Consider the following 14,927-nt stretch of genomic DNA (forward strand, 5'->3'; position numbering starts at 1 on the left):
CACCATCCAAGAAAAGTCCAGATAGTGTGCATGATCATGGGTTAAGCAGACTGTTATTTATTTGGTCTGTAGTTGGATCAGCCCTTACATTTTTAGTCTGTACTGGCAGACTTTTCATGAATGGTGATATTGACTTAAAATTACTGTTTAACTTCTTGAATTGAGCGATCAAATATTGAATTGAACAATTCACCAAATTGCTGCGAGTCGTGTGACGGACACTTTTTTCGCTGTCAGATAAAGGTGAGAGAGAAAAAAACGTGTTGTCGGTGTTAGGTGACCTTCTGCTTTTGCCCAATTGGATGCACAGGTAGAACATAGCCTGCCCAATGTGTACTTTACCCCTGAAAGCAAAGGATTTACGCACAGCCCATAAAAGCTTTGGTCCTATTCATATACTTTACACAAGCGCTGCGGAGCTTGCATCAAAACGAAAAAGTTGAGGAAGAGTTCAGTTTTAGGATTTCGTTTTTTAAATAGGTTTATTCATAAGTAACCCAATTTATAACTGACTACGCAAAATAGCCTGTATGTACAATTTGGGAATTGCGCTTTTCAAGCATATAAGAAACAAATATTTAACACACGATGTATTATTTTTTAATATAAAATATAGGCTTCAAAACGTGTTTGCATTTGCTCTAAATTGTTTTGAAAACTTTTAATTCGCCATTTAAATAGTTGTTCAATTATTTGAATGGTAGCTATGACTGGTTTACAAGTATACCTTTGGTACAGTTCAGTTCTTAGATCTAGGTAATTGCTAGGTGAATGAGATTAAATTCTGATATATTTTTATTATAATTATTTTAGAAAACATCACTAAAAACGTAATACCGCGCGTTTTGGCGCATTTTCAGGCAGATTGCGCATCCATGCGATCACTATAATTGCGCCAGAATAAGCTGATCCATTGGACTGATAAGGAGCACCTTTAAAAGGCAGGGACTCGCTTGTCTATGGACTGAAGCCCTGTCGGAGAGGACGACGGCTCAGGAGCGCATCGCCTTGCCTTGGCTTCATCTGACACCCCAGGAGAGCCTCTCAATATGCGGCTCAGTGTTTGCATCACCATTAGCGTGGCAAACCTTTACCTTGCTCTGGTGGGACACTGTCTCCCTCTGCCCGACCCAGGGCCACACATTTCCAATGGATGGGGCAAACCTGTGCGATTCAGACATCTGTACAGCGCGCACAGGCACGGGCTGCTCAGCTACCACTTGCAGATCAACCAGGACGGACGAGTGGATGGGACCATTGCCCAGAGTCCATACAGTAAGTGGAAATGATCGGGAATCCGGGAAGTGAAAGCGTCGGCACATGCAAGGATGTCATGGATTAAAAGTAAAAAAAAAATGTATTGCTGAAAAATCTACTGAGATGATTTTAGTGTAGTTTAAATGATTAACAAAATCGTTTGACTTTTATGTCTATCCATACTACGGACTACTTGTCATGGTCACTTTAGGGGAAAGTGTAATTGAAGACTCAGCCCAGGTCAGGGGCTTTTCAGTCGATATATTCTGCTGGGTTGTAACAGTTATTGATAGAGGCGATAGGCGCTCAGCCGTTGGGGAGGTTAGGGAGGAAGATTGTAATCATGGACGCAATTATCCTGGATGTAACGTCATCTAAGCGTCTCCACAGTTAAACTTTCTGATTGCCATATTAATTAATTTCATATGTATTTTACAGTTGTTTTTTGAATACATACATACACATATATATTTGAGAATGAATTAAAAAATACCCTATAGGGTATGATGTTTAATGATATAGTCCTAAAGGTCATGTATTTCTTCTTACAAATAATATAAATGGTTCTTCATCATCATCACAGTTTTCTTAGAAGAAGAACTACATATTTTATGAGAAACAGACCCATATAACTGCCTAGACTCTATGTATTAATAAATTATTGAATCCAAACCTAAATGCTTTTTCTTTTTTAAGGTCTTTTAGAAATACGACCTGTTGACACTGGATTTGTTGTAATTAAAGGAGTTGCAAGTTCCCAGTATCTCTGTATGGAAGAAAATGGGAAATTGTATGGATCGGTAAGTTACCTAAAGGCCAAACAGTATTCTGACCCAGATGCCACACAAATATGATTATATATTGAATTCGAATTGTTTTCATTAGGTCTATTTTCTTGATAGATTTACAATTATTTCAGTTTCACATAAAGAAGCTTGTACTAGTGGCTGAATTAACCCGTTGATAATAAATACACTTTGCACATGCTTTCAATTTGAGGATCTAAATATTATTAATTAATGACACATCCATTATCAGTCAGAAATGCATACAATCACACAATTTGGAGAGAACTGCAGAAACGGGTTTTGTTTTGTTTTGGTAACTGAACATTATGCAGGAGGATATCTTTGATCTAAATACCATTGGCTATTTCATCCATTGGCCAGAAGTTTGTTCCTCCCCAAACTGGAGCCAAACACAACAGTGAAAACACATTTTACATTTTCGGATCCTTAATTGCTGGAAAATAATATGTTTTTGAAAGAAACACCTTAAACACAGCTCTGGGTAAACTCCTGCAGTTAACAGGCTGTAGTGATATTGCTAATGCTACCCTGGCTATGAGCTTTGCTCTGTCCAGTTTTTACCACTGAGAGCGTTTCACTACCTGACTACCTCACATGTCACAGAAACAAGTCAACTCTCTCAGACAATTGCTGTCTGCACGAGCAATACCAGATAAAAAAGCCAAATGCTTGCTGTCCATCGCTTCTTTTAAACACGAGTGAAAACTACCATCACATCTGATGCACAATGAAGTTCCATTTATTTACAACTAAATTCACACAGAACTGCAATTGGTGCCCATAATAATTTCTTTGTAAAGGACCAAGAGTCAGTGGTTTGGTGTAAACTCCAGTTTGACCTGTGTAGCAGGAACAACCTTTGACCACCTGTGGCACATGTTTACCAAGTAAAACCTCAATGAAAGTAAGAGCAATAACAACCTTGCTCCGTCAATGGTTCTGTGTACTTTGTCAATATTCCTGTTAGAAGTTAAGGTACACACTTTACAGGGGCACACTATCCATATGCAAGTGTTTTATTCTTGTTCACTGTGATACTTACTGTCGTCTCTCTCTCTCTCAAAAGCACATATATGCAAAAGATGACTGCTCATTCATCGAGCGCATCCTTCCCGATGGCTATAATGTGTACGAGTCTGAGAAGTACAAGACTGCAGTGAGTCTGAGCAGCGCCAAACAACGACTGCAGGCCAAAGATAGAGGATTGCCTCCCCTATCTCAGTTCTTGCCCATGGTCAGCACCATCCCTGTTGAGCCGATGGACGGTGATATGGAGGACTTTGGGCAAGCGAGTGATCAGGAGCAAGGAGCTTTATCACCCCTGGAAACGGACAGTATGGACCCTTTCGGGAATTTATCTCGCATTTTCATGCAGAGCCCCAGTTTCCACATAAGATAAATACGATTGTCTTAGAGATAATCAGAAAGTAAAACTGAAACTCAGTGGGCCTGCTGCCGTGGGGGAAAAGTGACAATGTTACTGCTCAACAGATTTTGTGATTTAAAACAAGGGGAAACAGATTGTTTACAAAAGTAACATCCTACAATTCATGACCCAAGAGCACGTGTTTAGCCGGCTTCAGACTTATCCACGATGGGCAATCCCCGTCAAGGACTACGAACAGGACTGTGCTTTGAACATCTCAGAATCCACTCCTCGTCCACACCGGCTCAGAAGAACATATTTTAAATGTTCCTTGAGCTTTTCTCTTCTCTAAGGTGAAAAAAAAGCAATCACAGGCACTTGCTCATTCATGTACTATAGTAATTAAGTTATTTACATAGTTTAGTTGCTACTATATTTATGAACACAAGGTGCAGTTATAGCGCACTTACATACTCTACATTATAGTAGACACTTCTAAATATAGACTGCTGTAGTTTTTCTACCCTCTCGACTTTTGTACTTCATATGGATGTGTTGTAAATATTGTGTTGTCAATATGTAAATAGTGCTGTTTGTTAAATGTATTTCTATTTTTATAGAAAGTTATAGACATGACTAAATGTATAAGTTGATTCTCAGTTTGGTATTGAGGGACATACACATTGAAATTATGAAAAACATACTTTGAATCTGAGAAAATTAAAATTGCATTTTCTACAAATGATTTTGATATTTAGTTTTCCATGTGGCACAGTCACATTCACAAATATATTGAAATATACTCACTGAAAGTTGTCAATCAAATGGTTTAGCACAGTAACTAAGATGTTACGAATATAATAAGGCAAATCTTAATAAGGGAATTAATAATACTGTTATTATTTATGACCCAGACCGCTACTGTAGAAGCTGTACAAATTAAATAAATAAGAATACAATGCCTTAAACACTTTTCATTTGCATTACACACACACACTAATAATACAATTGCGCCATCACCTGGCATACAGAGGAATTACACTACAATTCCACTAAAAGGAATCCAGTACAATTCAGATCGGAAATCTTTTGAATAAGGAGAAAAATCCTTTTCAAATAGAAATTTGGTAGGTAGATAATTTCCTTATCAACCCTATGTTACATTTAAACATGCAAACGTATATTTTCCCCTTGTATAAATTCCATGTATGTTTATATATGTATGCATGTATATATGTATATATTTCTAACTGCTTATAATTAAAATTCACTAAATGAAATAAGTAAATGGTTACATCATAAATGGAGTCCACCAGCATAATCACATAGATTTCTTAAACCAGATGTCCAATATCTTTGGATCCTGGATGATCGGGCTAAAATGGCAACTTTGCAAGAGCTACAGGCTTTTATGACCCAGACTAGTCAAAGTGTGAGAACAATATCCCAAGCGCTCCACAAATCTGTCCTGTATGGCATGGTGGTAAGAAGGAGGCCATTACTCAGGCAAGCCCACCTGAAACACTCAGAAAATGGGATTGTTTAGTCTAAAGGCAAAGTGTTGTGTCGGGCACAAACCCAACCCAGTGCATCACCCAAAGATCACCATCCCTGCTGAGAAGCACGGCGGTGCAGCATCATGCTATGGGGATGTGTCTCTGTCTATGTGGTTCTCATTCGCATGTAAGAAACATAGAGGGGGGATGAATGGAGCAAAGCACAGAGCAGTGCTGCAAGAAAACACAGCCCTCTGCAAGAAAGCTCTAAATCCTGTGTTTAAATCAATGGAAGGTAATGCCATTTTAAATGCATGAAACGCGGAGGCATTGACACAGCAAAATGTGAGAAAATGTAACTGGGATGCAGACCTCCTACACACAGACACACAACTCAGAGCTGACGTCCCCACAGCAGCGAGCTCTCTTTAAAACAGGAGGGCTGCATCACGGCCCACAATGCACGGCGCGAACAGGAAGACACGCTGTACGCATGCGTCACTGACACCCTGGAGCTGGAAGTGTCCGCTCGGCTCTCTGTGCCTTTTAATGACAGGCCATTGAACCCGCCATTAGCCCGGACATCCAGCAGCATGGCTTCGTCCAGCGCCAGCAGCGACGACCTGTTTGACAGCATTTTGATGGCGGATCACCGGTAGGCTCGGCTTTAAACGATACCAGCGGTGCAACTGAGAGAGAGAGAGAGAGAGAGAGAGAGAGAGAACCCCGCACACGTGGTTACGCACGCCCCAGACCACGTGTGCGGGGTTTTCACGCACGCACGCACGCACGCACTCTCTCTCTCTCTCTCTCTCTCTCTCTATATATATATATATATATATATATATATACATACACACATTGATCGGCCATAACATTATGACCACTGACAGGTGACGTGAATAACACACTGATAATCTCGTTATCATGGCAGCTGTCAGTGGGTGGGATATATTAGGCAGCAAGTGAACATTTTGTCCTCAAAGTTGATGTGTTAGAAGCAGGAAAAATGGGCAGCGTAAGGATCTGAGCGACTCTGACAAGGACCAAATTGTAATGGCTAGACGACTGGGTCAGAGCATCTCCAAAACTGCAGCTCTTGTGGGGTGTTCCCGGTCTGCAGTGGTCAGTACCTATCAAAAGTGGTCCAAGGAAGGAAAAGCGGTGAACCGGCGACAGGGTCATGGGCGGCCAAGGCTCACTGATGCACGTGGGGAGCGAAGGCTGGCCCGTGTGGTCCGATCCAACAGACGAGCTACTGTAGCTCAAATTGCTGAAAAAGTGAATGCTGGTTCATATAGAAAGGTGTCAGAACACACAGTGCATCGCAGTTTGTTGCGTATGGGGCTGCGTAGCTGCAGACCAGTCAGGGTGCCCATGCTGACCCCTGTCCACTGCCGAAAGCGCCTATAATGAGCACGTGAGCATCAGAACTGGACCATGGAGCAATGGAGGAAGGTGGCCTGGTCTGATGAATCACGAGTTCACGGTGTTGACTTGGCCTCCAAATTCCCCAGATCTCAATCCAATCGAGCATCTGTGGGATGTGCTGGACAAACAAGTCCGATCCATGGAGGCCCCACCTCGCAACTTACAGGACTTAAAGGATCTGCTGCTAACGTCTTGGTGCCAGATACCACAGCACACCTTCAGAGGTCTAGTGGAGTCCATGCCTCGACGGGTCAGGGCTGTTTTGGCGGCAGAAGGGGGACCTACACAATATTAGGCAGGTGGTCATAATGTTATGGCTGATCGGTGTATATATACATTATATATATATATATATCTTTCCCTCTCTCTCTTCCCCCGCAGGTTCCGCACAGAGGGGTACCAGGAGGGGTTTGAGGAGGGCAGGCAAGCGGGGCTGGCAGAGGGGAGGCGCCATGGGGCTGCGCACGGAGCCACGGTGGCCGCAGAGGCACGTCATGCACCCCCGCCTGCAGGGGCCACACTGTGATAATCATGACTGACACAGGGCAGAAACAGACGACGAGCCAATGCAAATCACACAGCTGTATTGTTACAATATTATGTGCCCATAAACGCAACCAGGGAACAAACCCTCTTATATCAGTGATCAGGGGTGTCCGACTCCAGTCCTGGGGGGCCACAGTGTCTGCACGTTTTTGTTCCAACAGGAGATGCTGATTACTTAATGAATGCCATTATTTACTAAGGTAGGCTTATCTAAAACGGACATATTGTATTTTTATGACTGGCAATCTGCTGATGATTGAAAACACTGACCCCACAGAAATTCGTCCAGTTATAATTGATTAATTAGACCAGTTAAGGAGCCGAGATGAAACCCAGCAGACACTGTGGCCCCTCTGGACTGGAGTCTGACACCCCTGTATTAGAAATTCCACATTTCAATTATAGAAAAAACAGGAAAGCACACTCAGGAATAAAACCCGAGTTTGATTGTGGATTGTAACTCAGTCCAGTCGTCAGCGGGTTCCGCCCCACGGCAGCAGACACAGAGGGGAAAGTCGCATCACAACACTGGTGACTCCCCGGGAGCAGCACGGTGTTCTGTTTAAAGACGAGAGTGATTGTGATGTCACTTCCTGTGTTTTCGCTTCATTAGGTCTCCTTTTACTACGGATTTGCTTTTACTTGGAAGTGCCTCCTTCAGAACAGCACGGACGCCAGATCCAGGTGAATTCAGGAGTCGGACTAGAAGCGTGTCGGAGTCTGACTCTTAATGTCTCGAACACAGAGCGCAGGCGCAGTGTGAACTTTCACAGAACACCCCCCTCTTTCATCTCTGTCTTTCCAGTAAAAGGCTGAAGTCCCTCGAGTCTTTAATGGGGCTGATCCGGCAGTTTCCCCAGGACGACCCTTCGTATGAAAACCTCCAGGGAGACATGGAGCGGGTCCGGGCCAAGTTCAGACAGGTGGGGGATCGGTTCTGTTCATTTCAGTCGACCCGCCGATCGGTGGAGAGTGTTCTAGCATTCATTCCACCACGGAGTCTCGTATTCTATTAGTTCTTCTGTTAGGATTGTCGACCGAGAGTTCCCTGTGAGAAGCTGTTGTCTTTAAACCTTCTGTGTTTGTGTCTCAGACCTGTTCTATCCTCAACGTGCCCGTCGACTTCCGGGACCATGCGAATACTTCGGGGATGTCTTTCTGATCGGACGCCTCTCGGAAGGAGACGGCTCTCCGTGGAGCGGGCGTCTCCGGGTGCTGCTCTGGGCGGGGGTATCTGGAGCCCTTTAAGCGGATTGCTGGGCGCGCGATCCCTGTGAGGGGATAGTATTTCTGATGAGCAAAGTAAAACGGGAAACCGGAGCAGCGCGGTGCCCCCGAGGTCAGGCCTGAAGATCTCGCGCCACGCGGCTCCGTTGTTCTGTCGGTGGCATCGGGGCAGGCTGGACTCGAGTGAAGTGTGGCAACGTATGGCGTTTTAGTGACGCCGGACAACCGCCGGGCCCCGACTCTCATCTGTGTTTGGGGGGGTTTTATAGCCAGGCGTTGTAAGGCGGGATGGGCGGACTGGGGATTCGTTCTGTGTTCTAGCTGCTGTGAATGAAAATAAACTGAAAGTACAGGGTGACGTCTTTCTGATTTTCCAGGGTACAGTTTCAGCACGGACGGTTTTGGTTAAAAATAGGACTACTTTTAATATATATTCTCATAAGTGGTGTGAAAATAAAGTTTTTAAATATGACACTATGCCTTTCTGTTCATTTCTGTATGTGGCACACATCATACAGTTAAAATACAGCCTGATCCATAGTGTTGATGGGTTAGATTCAAAGTGTGCGTGTGACAGTGTGTGTGTGTGTGTGTGCATGTGAGAGAGTGTGTGAGAGAGTGTGAGTGTGAGAGTGCATGTGAGAGAGTGTGTGTGTGTGCATGTGAGAGAGAGTGTGAGTGCATGTGAGAGTGCGAGTGAGTGTGTGAGTGTGCGTGTGAGAGAGTGTGTGTGTGTGTGTGCATGTGAGAGACAGAGTGTGTGCGTGCGCATCTTTCCATAAGAAATAAGAAATTGTTGTCACTAGCTTTCATTGGCCTTTATCTTGAGCTGGAATTCAAACTGCAACCCCTTATTCATCCTTTTATAAAGATCAATTTTCGCAGCCAGTTCTTCCCTAGACATTTCATTTCTGTAACTGATTATTCAACACATTCCCTCATCACCTTTAACCGCCATGTCAGAAAAATGATTTTATGAAACGGGTTAAACAGAAGATAGGCAATTTATTTTTAAGGTATCCATAATGTCACTTAGAGTACGGAGTCCTAAACGTGATTAGCTTAAAAAGAATAAGGTAATAAGCACTTCTTTAATAGTTTTTTTTAACTCAATCTACAACCAACTGTAACCATAATCATAAAATCACTTTTCCTCAAATCACTGCCTTGTGTGGAACAAAAAGGAACAAATGAAGGATGGTTTGGAGTGCTAAGAGGTTTAAAGCCTTTGTATACATCACTATATAGTAATGCCATGAGTTTCTTTGCTATTTAATATTATTGACATGTCTTTACACTCAGTATGTACAGAGATTGTATTTCAGAACCGAATTAATATTATTGTTAACAAATACAATACTGCCATCGTGTGGTCACTTGACGTACATGCATCTCTGTCACTCTGTGGGCCCTCTGGTGGAAACACAGGGCACTGCATCGGCTCGGTGCTTTACAGATCAGCTGTTCATGATTCAAAGGTTTGGAAACGGTGTCAACAGTGCTTAATGGAATATATATATATATACATGTTATATAATTTCCCATAACTTCAATGTAACTTCAGACATCTGACTATGCTGCTGTTTTGAGCCTGGAGTCCTTCTCAGTCAGTCATGCCAAACACCAAGCTCGACAGTAGGAGATGCGTCTCTGGTGTCGTGATCTCCACACCGTGCAGTCGGAGGGCTGCAGCGCCGGCCTGGTGGTTTTGGCGTTGCCGGGTCGGGCCGAAACCCCAGAGAGGAAAGTCTATTGATTTGACCCGAAGATGGTTTACTGCCGTGTGACTTTGTGGAAGAAAATAAAACACAATCTCTGCTTTGACATCATAGCACCTTCTGCCAAACAAAGCGAACAGAGCCGCAGAACAGCCGGTTAAATATTTACACAAAGCAGATCAATGATTTGGTCTAACGTCTGTAACAGAAAACAAGTCGGCCCAAACCATGCCAGTGACCTATTCTTTTTGTTGACTTTTGTATTTACTTTCAGTTGATGTGTGCTGTTCATGATTAATCTGTCAAAGGGTTTAGTTTTTGTGTTTGTTTGTTTTATTTCCTCGAGGTTTTGGACTAAACCCAAGTATCTTGCAAATACTGTATATTTTATTTTCTAGTAGAAGGATGAGCATTGGCTTTTCACTGCAGAGGCGGGGGTAGGAGTTCTGTAAAAGAAACGGACAGAAATAAAAGTGTGGTGGAGTCCATTACGGCAAACAAGTAGAACGCTTGAATTCACTATCGGCTGCAGGTCAGAAGTTTCATCTTCAGTCTGAAATTTCAGCCTCGTAAAATGACATCTTATACAGTTTTCTTGTGTCAGGAGATGAATAACCATTAGATGGCAATCAGGTGATTCTGTTCACAACAATCAAGCGCGAAGGCTGGCAGGTTCGGCTTAACAACAATCACAAGGTGCACATGGCCACAGCGCTCTCTCTCTCCCTCTCTCTCTCCTTCTCTCCCTCTCTTTGTGTTCTGCCTCGGTAGCCTTCCTTTCATTCTAATAAACATATCAAAATTCAAATGAACAATAACAGGGACCTGACAGATGGCATATGCAACGTACAGCAGGTGAGCTCCGTAGAGCGGCGCTCTCTGAGAGGGACAGATAAAACCATGCTCTTCCCAGAAGGGTTGCTGAGTGAATGTGCGGCGCTGTCAGCACGCTGCCTACCTGTCCACTGCTGTGCCCGTGTATATATCCATTACCTTCTGTCTAAATAACAGTGCAGAGACTGAATGCAAGTCAACACAGCTAGGGTTGCAGTCAATAACGTCTCCTAAAAATGTGATCTGTTTCACCGGCAGCGGCCATGTGGGGGTCCGGGCCAGCTGAAGGGGGAAGAAAAGTAGAGGCCTACATATACAGGGGTGTTCAGGACTGCTCTGTCTTACAATATGTCTCAGAAATAGAAAAACGGAAGGGAAAGCCTCAGTCTGCTTTCTATTTCTCCTGTCTCAGCACTCCACAAGAGTCTATTTTCTAGTGCTTGAACTTCCCTTTTCTCCAGCATCTGTGCACTGTTCCTTCACTTTAGATTCTGATGGATGGAGATATTGGACCCCAGCGGACCCGTGCACACGTCACCTGTACGATCGATCTTGTGGGTTCCTCCAGAGCACCGAGGAGATCACCTGTAACGTACGGATCAGAGAAAAGAGAGAGAAAACGATGCTTGCTTCCTCAGCAGCACCGTGGCTCAGTTCTGGTAAAAGAAGCATTTCAAAGTTACATCTTTCTCTTCCCCTTTGTGACTGAAACTCTTTCAACAGTAACGATGCAATCACCGGTGGTTGCATAATAATTGTGAGGGATGCTTTTGGTGTCAGTTCGCCAGTCCAGTCGGACAGCTTGTATGGAATAAAAACTATACTTATCCAAATGATACTTATCCTAGAATCAGACAATACACATTCTATTTAGTGGCAAATTAACTACAAGCTAGAATCGTACATTTACAGTTTGAAAATGAACTGTATGTATTCTGAATGCTGTTAGGGATCTCGAGAAACAAAACAGCGTTAGGAAGTTTCCTCCCTGCAATGCCGGGATATTCAGGCATTTCTCTCATGGCTTGGTGATGAGGTAGTTAAGTTTTCCTCTAGGGTTTTTCTTCTGCTCTAGGTTTCTTATTTCGGTAGCAGCAGACATGAGTCCTCAATGGCTGTGCGGCTCTCTGGGTAAGTAATCCTTCAGAGTGAAAACTGCCTCCCTCCCCCCCTCGACAGCACACACACACACGCACATGCACACGCACACACGCACACACACACACACACACACACAGACACAGACACAGACACACACACACACACCCACACCCACACACACACACACACACACACACACACAGACACAGACACAGACACAGACACAGACACAGACACACACACGCACATGCACACCCACACAGACACACAGACACACACACGCACATGCACACCCACACAGACACACACACGCACATGCACACCCACACAGACACACAGACACAGACACACACAGAAACACACACACAGACACACACACGCACATGCACACCCACACAGACACACAGACACAGACACACACAGAAACACACACACAGACACACACACGCACATGCACACCCACACAGACACACACACGCACATGCACACCCACACAGACACACAGACACACACACGCACATGCACACCCACACAGACACACAGACACACACAGACACACACAGAAACACACACACAGACACACACACGCACATGCACACCCACACAGACACACAGACACAGACACACACAGACACACACACGCACATGCACACCCACACAGACACACAGACACACACACACACCCACACAGACACACACACATACGCTGAGCAGAAAATCAGTGCCATCTCAGAACCTCTTCTTTTCTGTGTACTGCATGAGGCTCTGGGGCTGAGTTTGTGTCTCTCTCACAAAGGGGGAAAATGATCCAAAGGGTAGAACATTCTCTGGCTATTTCAAAATGCCGTTAGAAAAGAGAAGGATGAGAAGAAGGGGGGGAAATGTCAGGAGTTTCTTAGGTTTCTTTTCAGCTCGGCGCTGGTAAATGCGGAGGAATTTCAGAAGCAGGTGGCGAGTGGTGACATAAAAAAAAATGACAAATGCTACACAGAGCCCGATTGACACCCCGAAGCGCGCCGAAAGGGGAAACAGTTGCCTCTTCTGAAGCGTCTGGTTGGCACTGATTAATCGGCATTTGCGCTTCAGAAAATAAAAGCGGGAGAAGGCTGATTAATGAGGGACATCAAACAATTTAGCAACGTGAGCTGTGAGCCACTGGTTTTGAATCCCAGTGCACGAGGGTGGCAGTTGTACTGGGACGCAGTGGTGTGTGGTTTTGCGATGCAGAGTCCAGCTGAAATCATAACACTGCATTTTGGAAGCTGCACAACTGCAACACTTTTGTTGTGACATATCCCCTCTTAGGTAACGCTCCCCAGCCCAAACCGAGTTTCTCCACCGATCAAATCACTTCCTTCCTCTGTTTTCTAAAGTTCAGATACACAAAGCATGAGACACTATCACATGCTAGAAGGCACACTGCGTTTAAGCTTATTATTTTCCCTACATTTCTGAATAAGTGCAATACATTAGAGTTTGCCTTTGGGTTGAAAGAAAAACAAAAGCATTAAGGTTAGAGATTAAATTCTGTGTCCAGACTTTTACTATTCAGTTATTAACTCCAACGTTGCTGTGTCATTAAATCTTACATAAGAACATAAGAACATTAGAAAGTGTCTAATGAGAGGAGGCCATTCGCCCCATCCTGCTCGTTTGGTGTCCATTAATAACTAAGTGATCAAGGATCCTATCCAGTCTGTTTTTGAATGTTCCCAAATTGTCTCTTCAGCCACATCGCTGGGGAGTTTGTTCAGATTGTGACGCCTCTCTGTGTGAAGAAGTGTCTCCTGTTTTCTGTCTTGAATGCCTTGAAGCCCAATTTCCATTTGTGTCCCGGGTGCGTGAGTCCCTGCTGATCTGGAAAAGCTCCTCTGGTTTGATGTGGTCGATGCCTTTCATGATTATGAAGACTTGGATCAAGTCCCCACGTAGTCTCCTCTGTTCCAGGGTGAAAAGGTTCAGTTCCTCAGTCTCTCAGTAGGACTTTCCCTTCAGACCTGGAATAAGTCTGGTTGCTCTCCTCTGAACTGCCTCTAGAGAAGTTTGTGTCTGAATGATATCGTTTACTAATTTGTAGCTTTTCTATTCAAACTGTTGACTAGACTGAAACAGACACAATAAGGTGTCTGAGTTTCGTGGAATACGCAGTACATAGTGCTCAGTTTTCATGTGAGGTAAATTGAAGAGGACATCTGTGTCACAGAGATGACTTTTGGTTTTAGTTCCCTTCATATCAGCTTGAGTGACTTTTTTTTTAAACATGAGAGCCAGTGTTATGAACTCAAATAGTTGTCTTGAAATCCTAGAAGCACAGAAAGTGACCTATTAACACGAGCAATGTACCGAGGTGTAATTTATTCCCTGTGTTAAATTTGCACTTGTGTTTTGAGCGTTTACAGATATCAAATGTGATTCATACTCTTTTGAAAAGGGATATTCTCCTGTGATACACACACACAAATATATAAAAGATAAATGGATGAAAATAAGACAAATCTTCGACATTACTCCTAATGTATCCAAAGATTATGGATTTCTTCTATTAATAAAAGCAATCAGGTACTGAAGAATGTAGAGTGTATTCAAATTGTGTCAAAGACAATTATGTCAGGGTTTTTCCAGAGCTATAGACAAAGAGTGATATTGAAGTGAAGGTCAGCATGTGTTGTATCAGCTGTGTAAGTCATACTTCTTTCTTTACACCCATCCATATGAGTTTTTACGTTTTAAAGTCCAACACAATCGCCTTTTAAAATGTCAGCCTGCGTGTGCGCCTGGGTTGTGTCCCATGGCTGTCGGTCTGACATGTCGTACAGCTGCAGGGGATTGTTGTCTGAAAGCGCCATCGCACCCTGGTCTGGTTAAAGGGGTTCCTCACAGCTGGGGGTGATGGCAGATACACTTGCCCTGGAGGACCCCTCCCTGGCCACATTGCAAGCTGACAGTGCGAGACGAATTGTTCTGGATGTACGACTTAAATGTTTAAAAACTTGTGATGGGAACAATCAAAAGAAAGAATTGGAGCTGTGTGTGGTTGTGTTTAATAGTGTCTTTTGATTAAGAAAACCCACATTCAGCTCTTCAATCCTTCCCCATAAAGAATACTCCAATATCTGGATCATTAGGTCATTAAATCAAACTC

General features: G+C 43.7%; 2 protein-coding genes across 2 annotated transcripts; both read left to right on the plus strand.

Annotated features, from left to right (window-relative positions):
* Positions 1 to 609: 609 nt before the first annotated feature.
* Positions 610 to 4,174, plus strand: fgf19 (fibroblast growth factor 19). The gene is made up of 3 exons (XM_066702891.1): positions 610 to 1,275; positions 1,954 to 2,057; positions 3,133 to 4,174. Exons 1-3 carry the CDS (start codon positions 1,050 to 1,052, stop codon positions 3,463 to 3,465), a joined length of 663 nt encoding a protein of 220 aa, XP_066558988.1. The 5' UTR covers positions 610 to 1,049; the 3' UTR covers positions 3,466 to 4,174.
* A 1,224-nt stretch (positions 4,175 to 5,398) lies between these two features.
* Positions 5,399 to 8,604, plus strand: lto1 (LTO1 maturation factor of ABCE1). The gene is made up of 5 exons (XM_066700588.1): positions 5,399 to 5,583; positions 6,741 to 6,846; positions 7,519 to 7,589; positions 7,711 to 7,828; positions 7,999 to 8,604. The coding sequence occupies exons 1-5, from the start codon at positions 5,522 to 5,524 to the stop codon at positions 8,065 to 8,067; spliced, it is 426 nt and encodes a 141-aa protein (XP_066556685.1). The 5' UTR covers positions 5,399 to 5,521; the 3' UTR covers positions 8,068 to 8,604.
* Positions 8,605 to 14,927: the final 6,323 nt, after the last annotated feature.

This window comes from Amia ocellicauda, chromosome 4 (assembly GCF_036373705.1).
Source record: "Amia ocellicauda isolate fAmiCal2 chromosome 4, fAmiCal2.hap1, whole genome shotgun sequence".
NCBI classification, from domain to species: domain Eukaryota; kingdom Metazoa; phylum Chordata; class Actinopteri; order Amiiformes; family Amiidae; genus Amia; species Amia ocellicauda.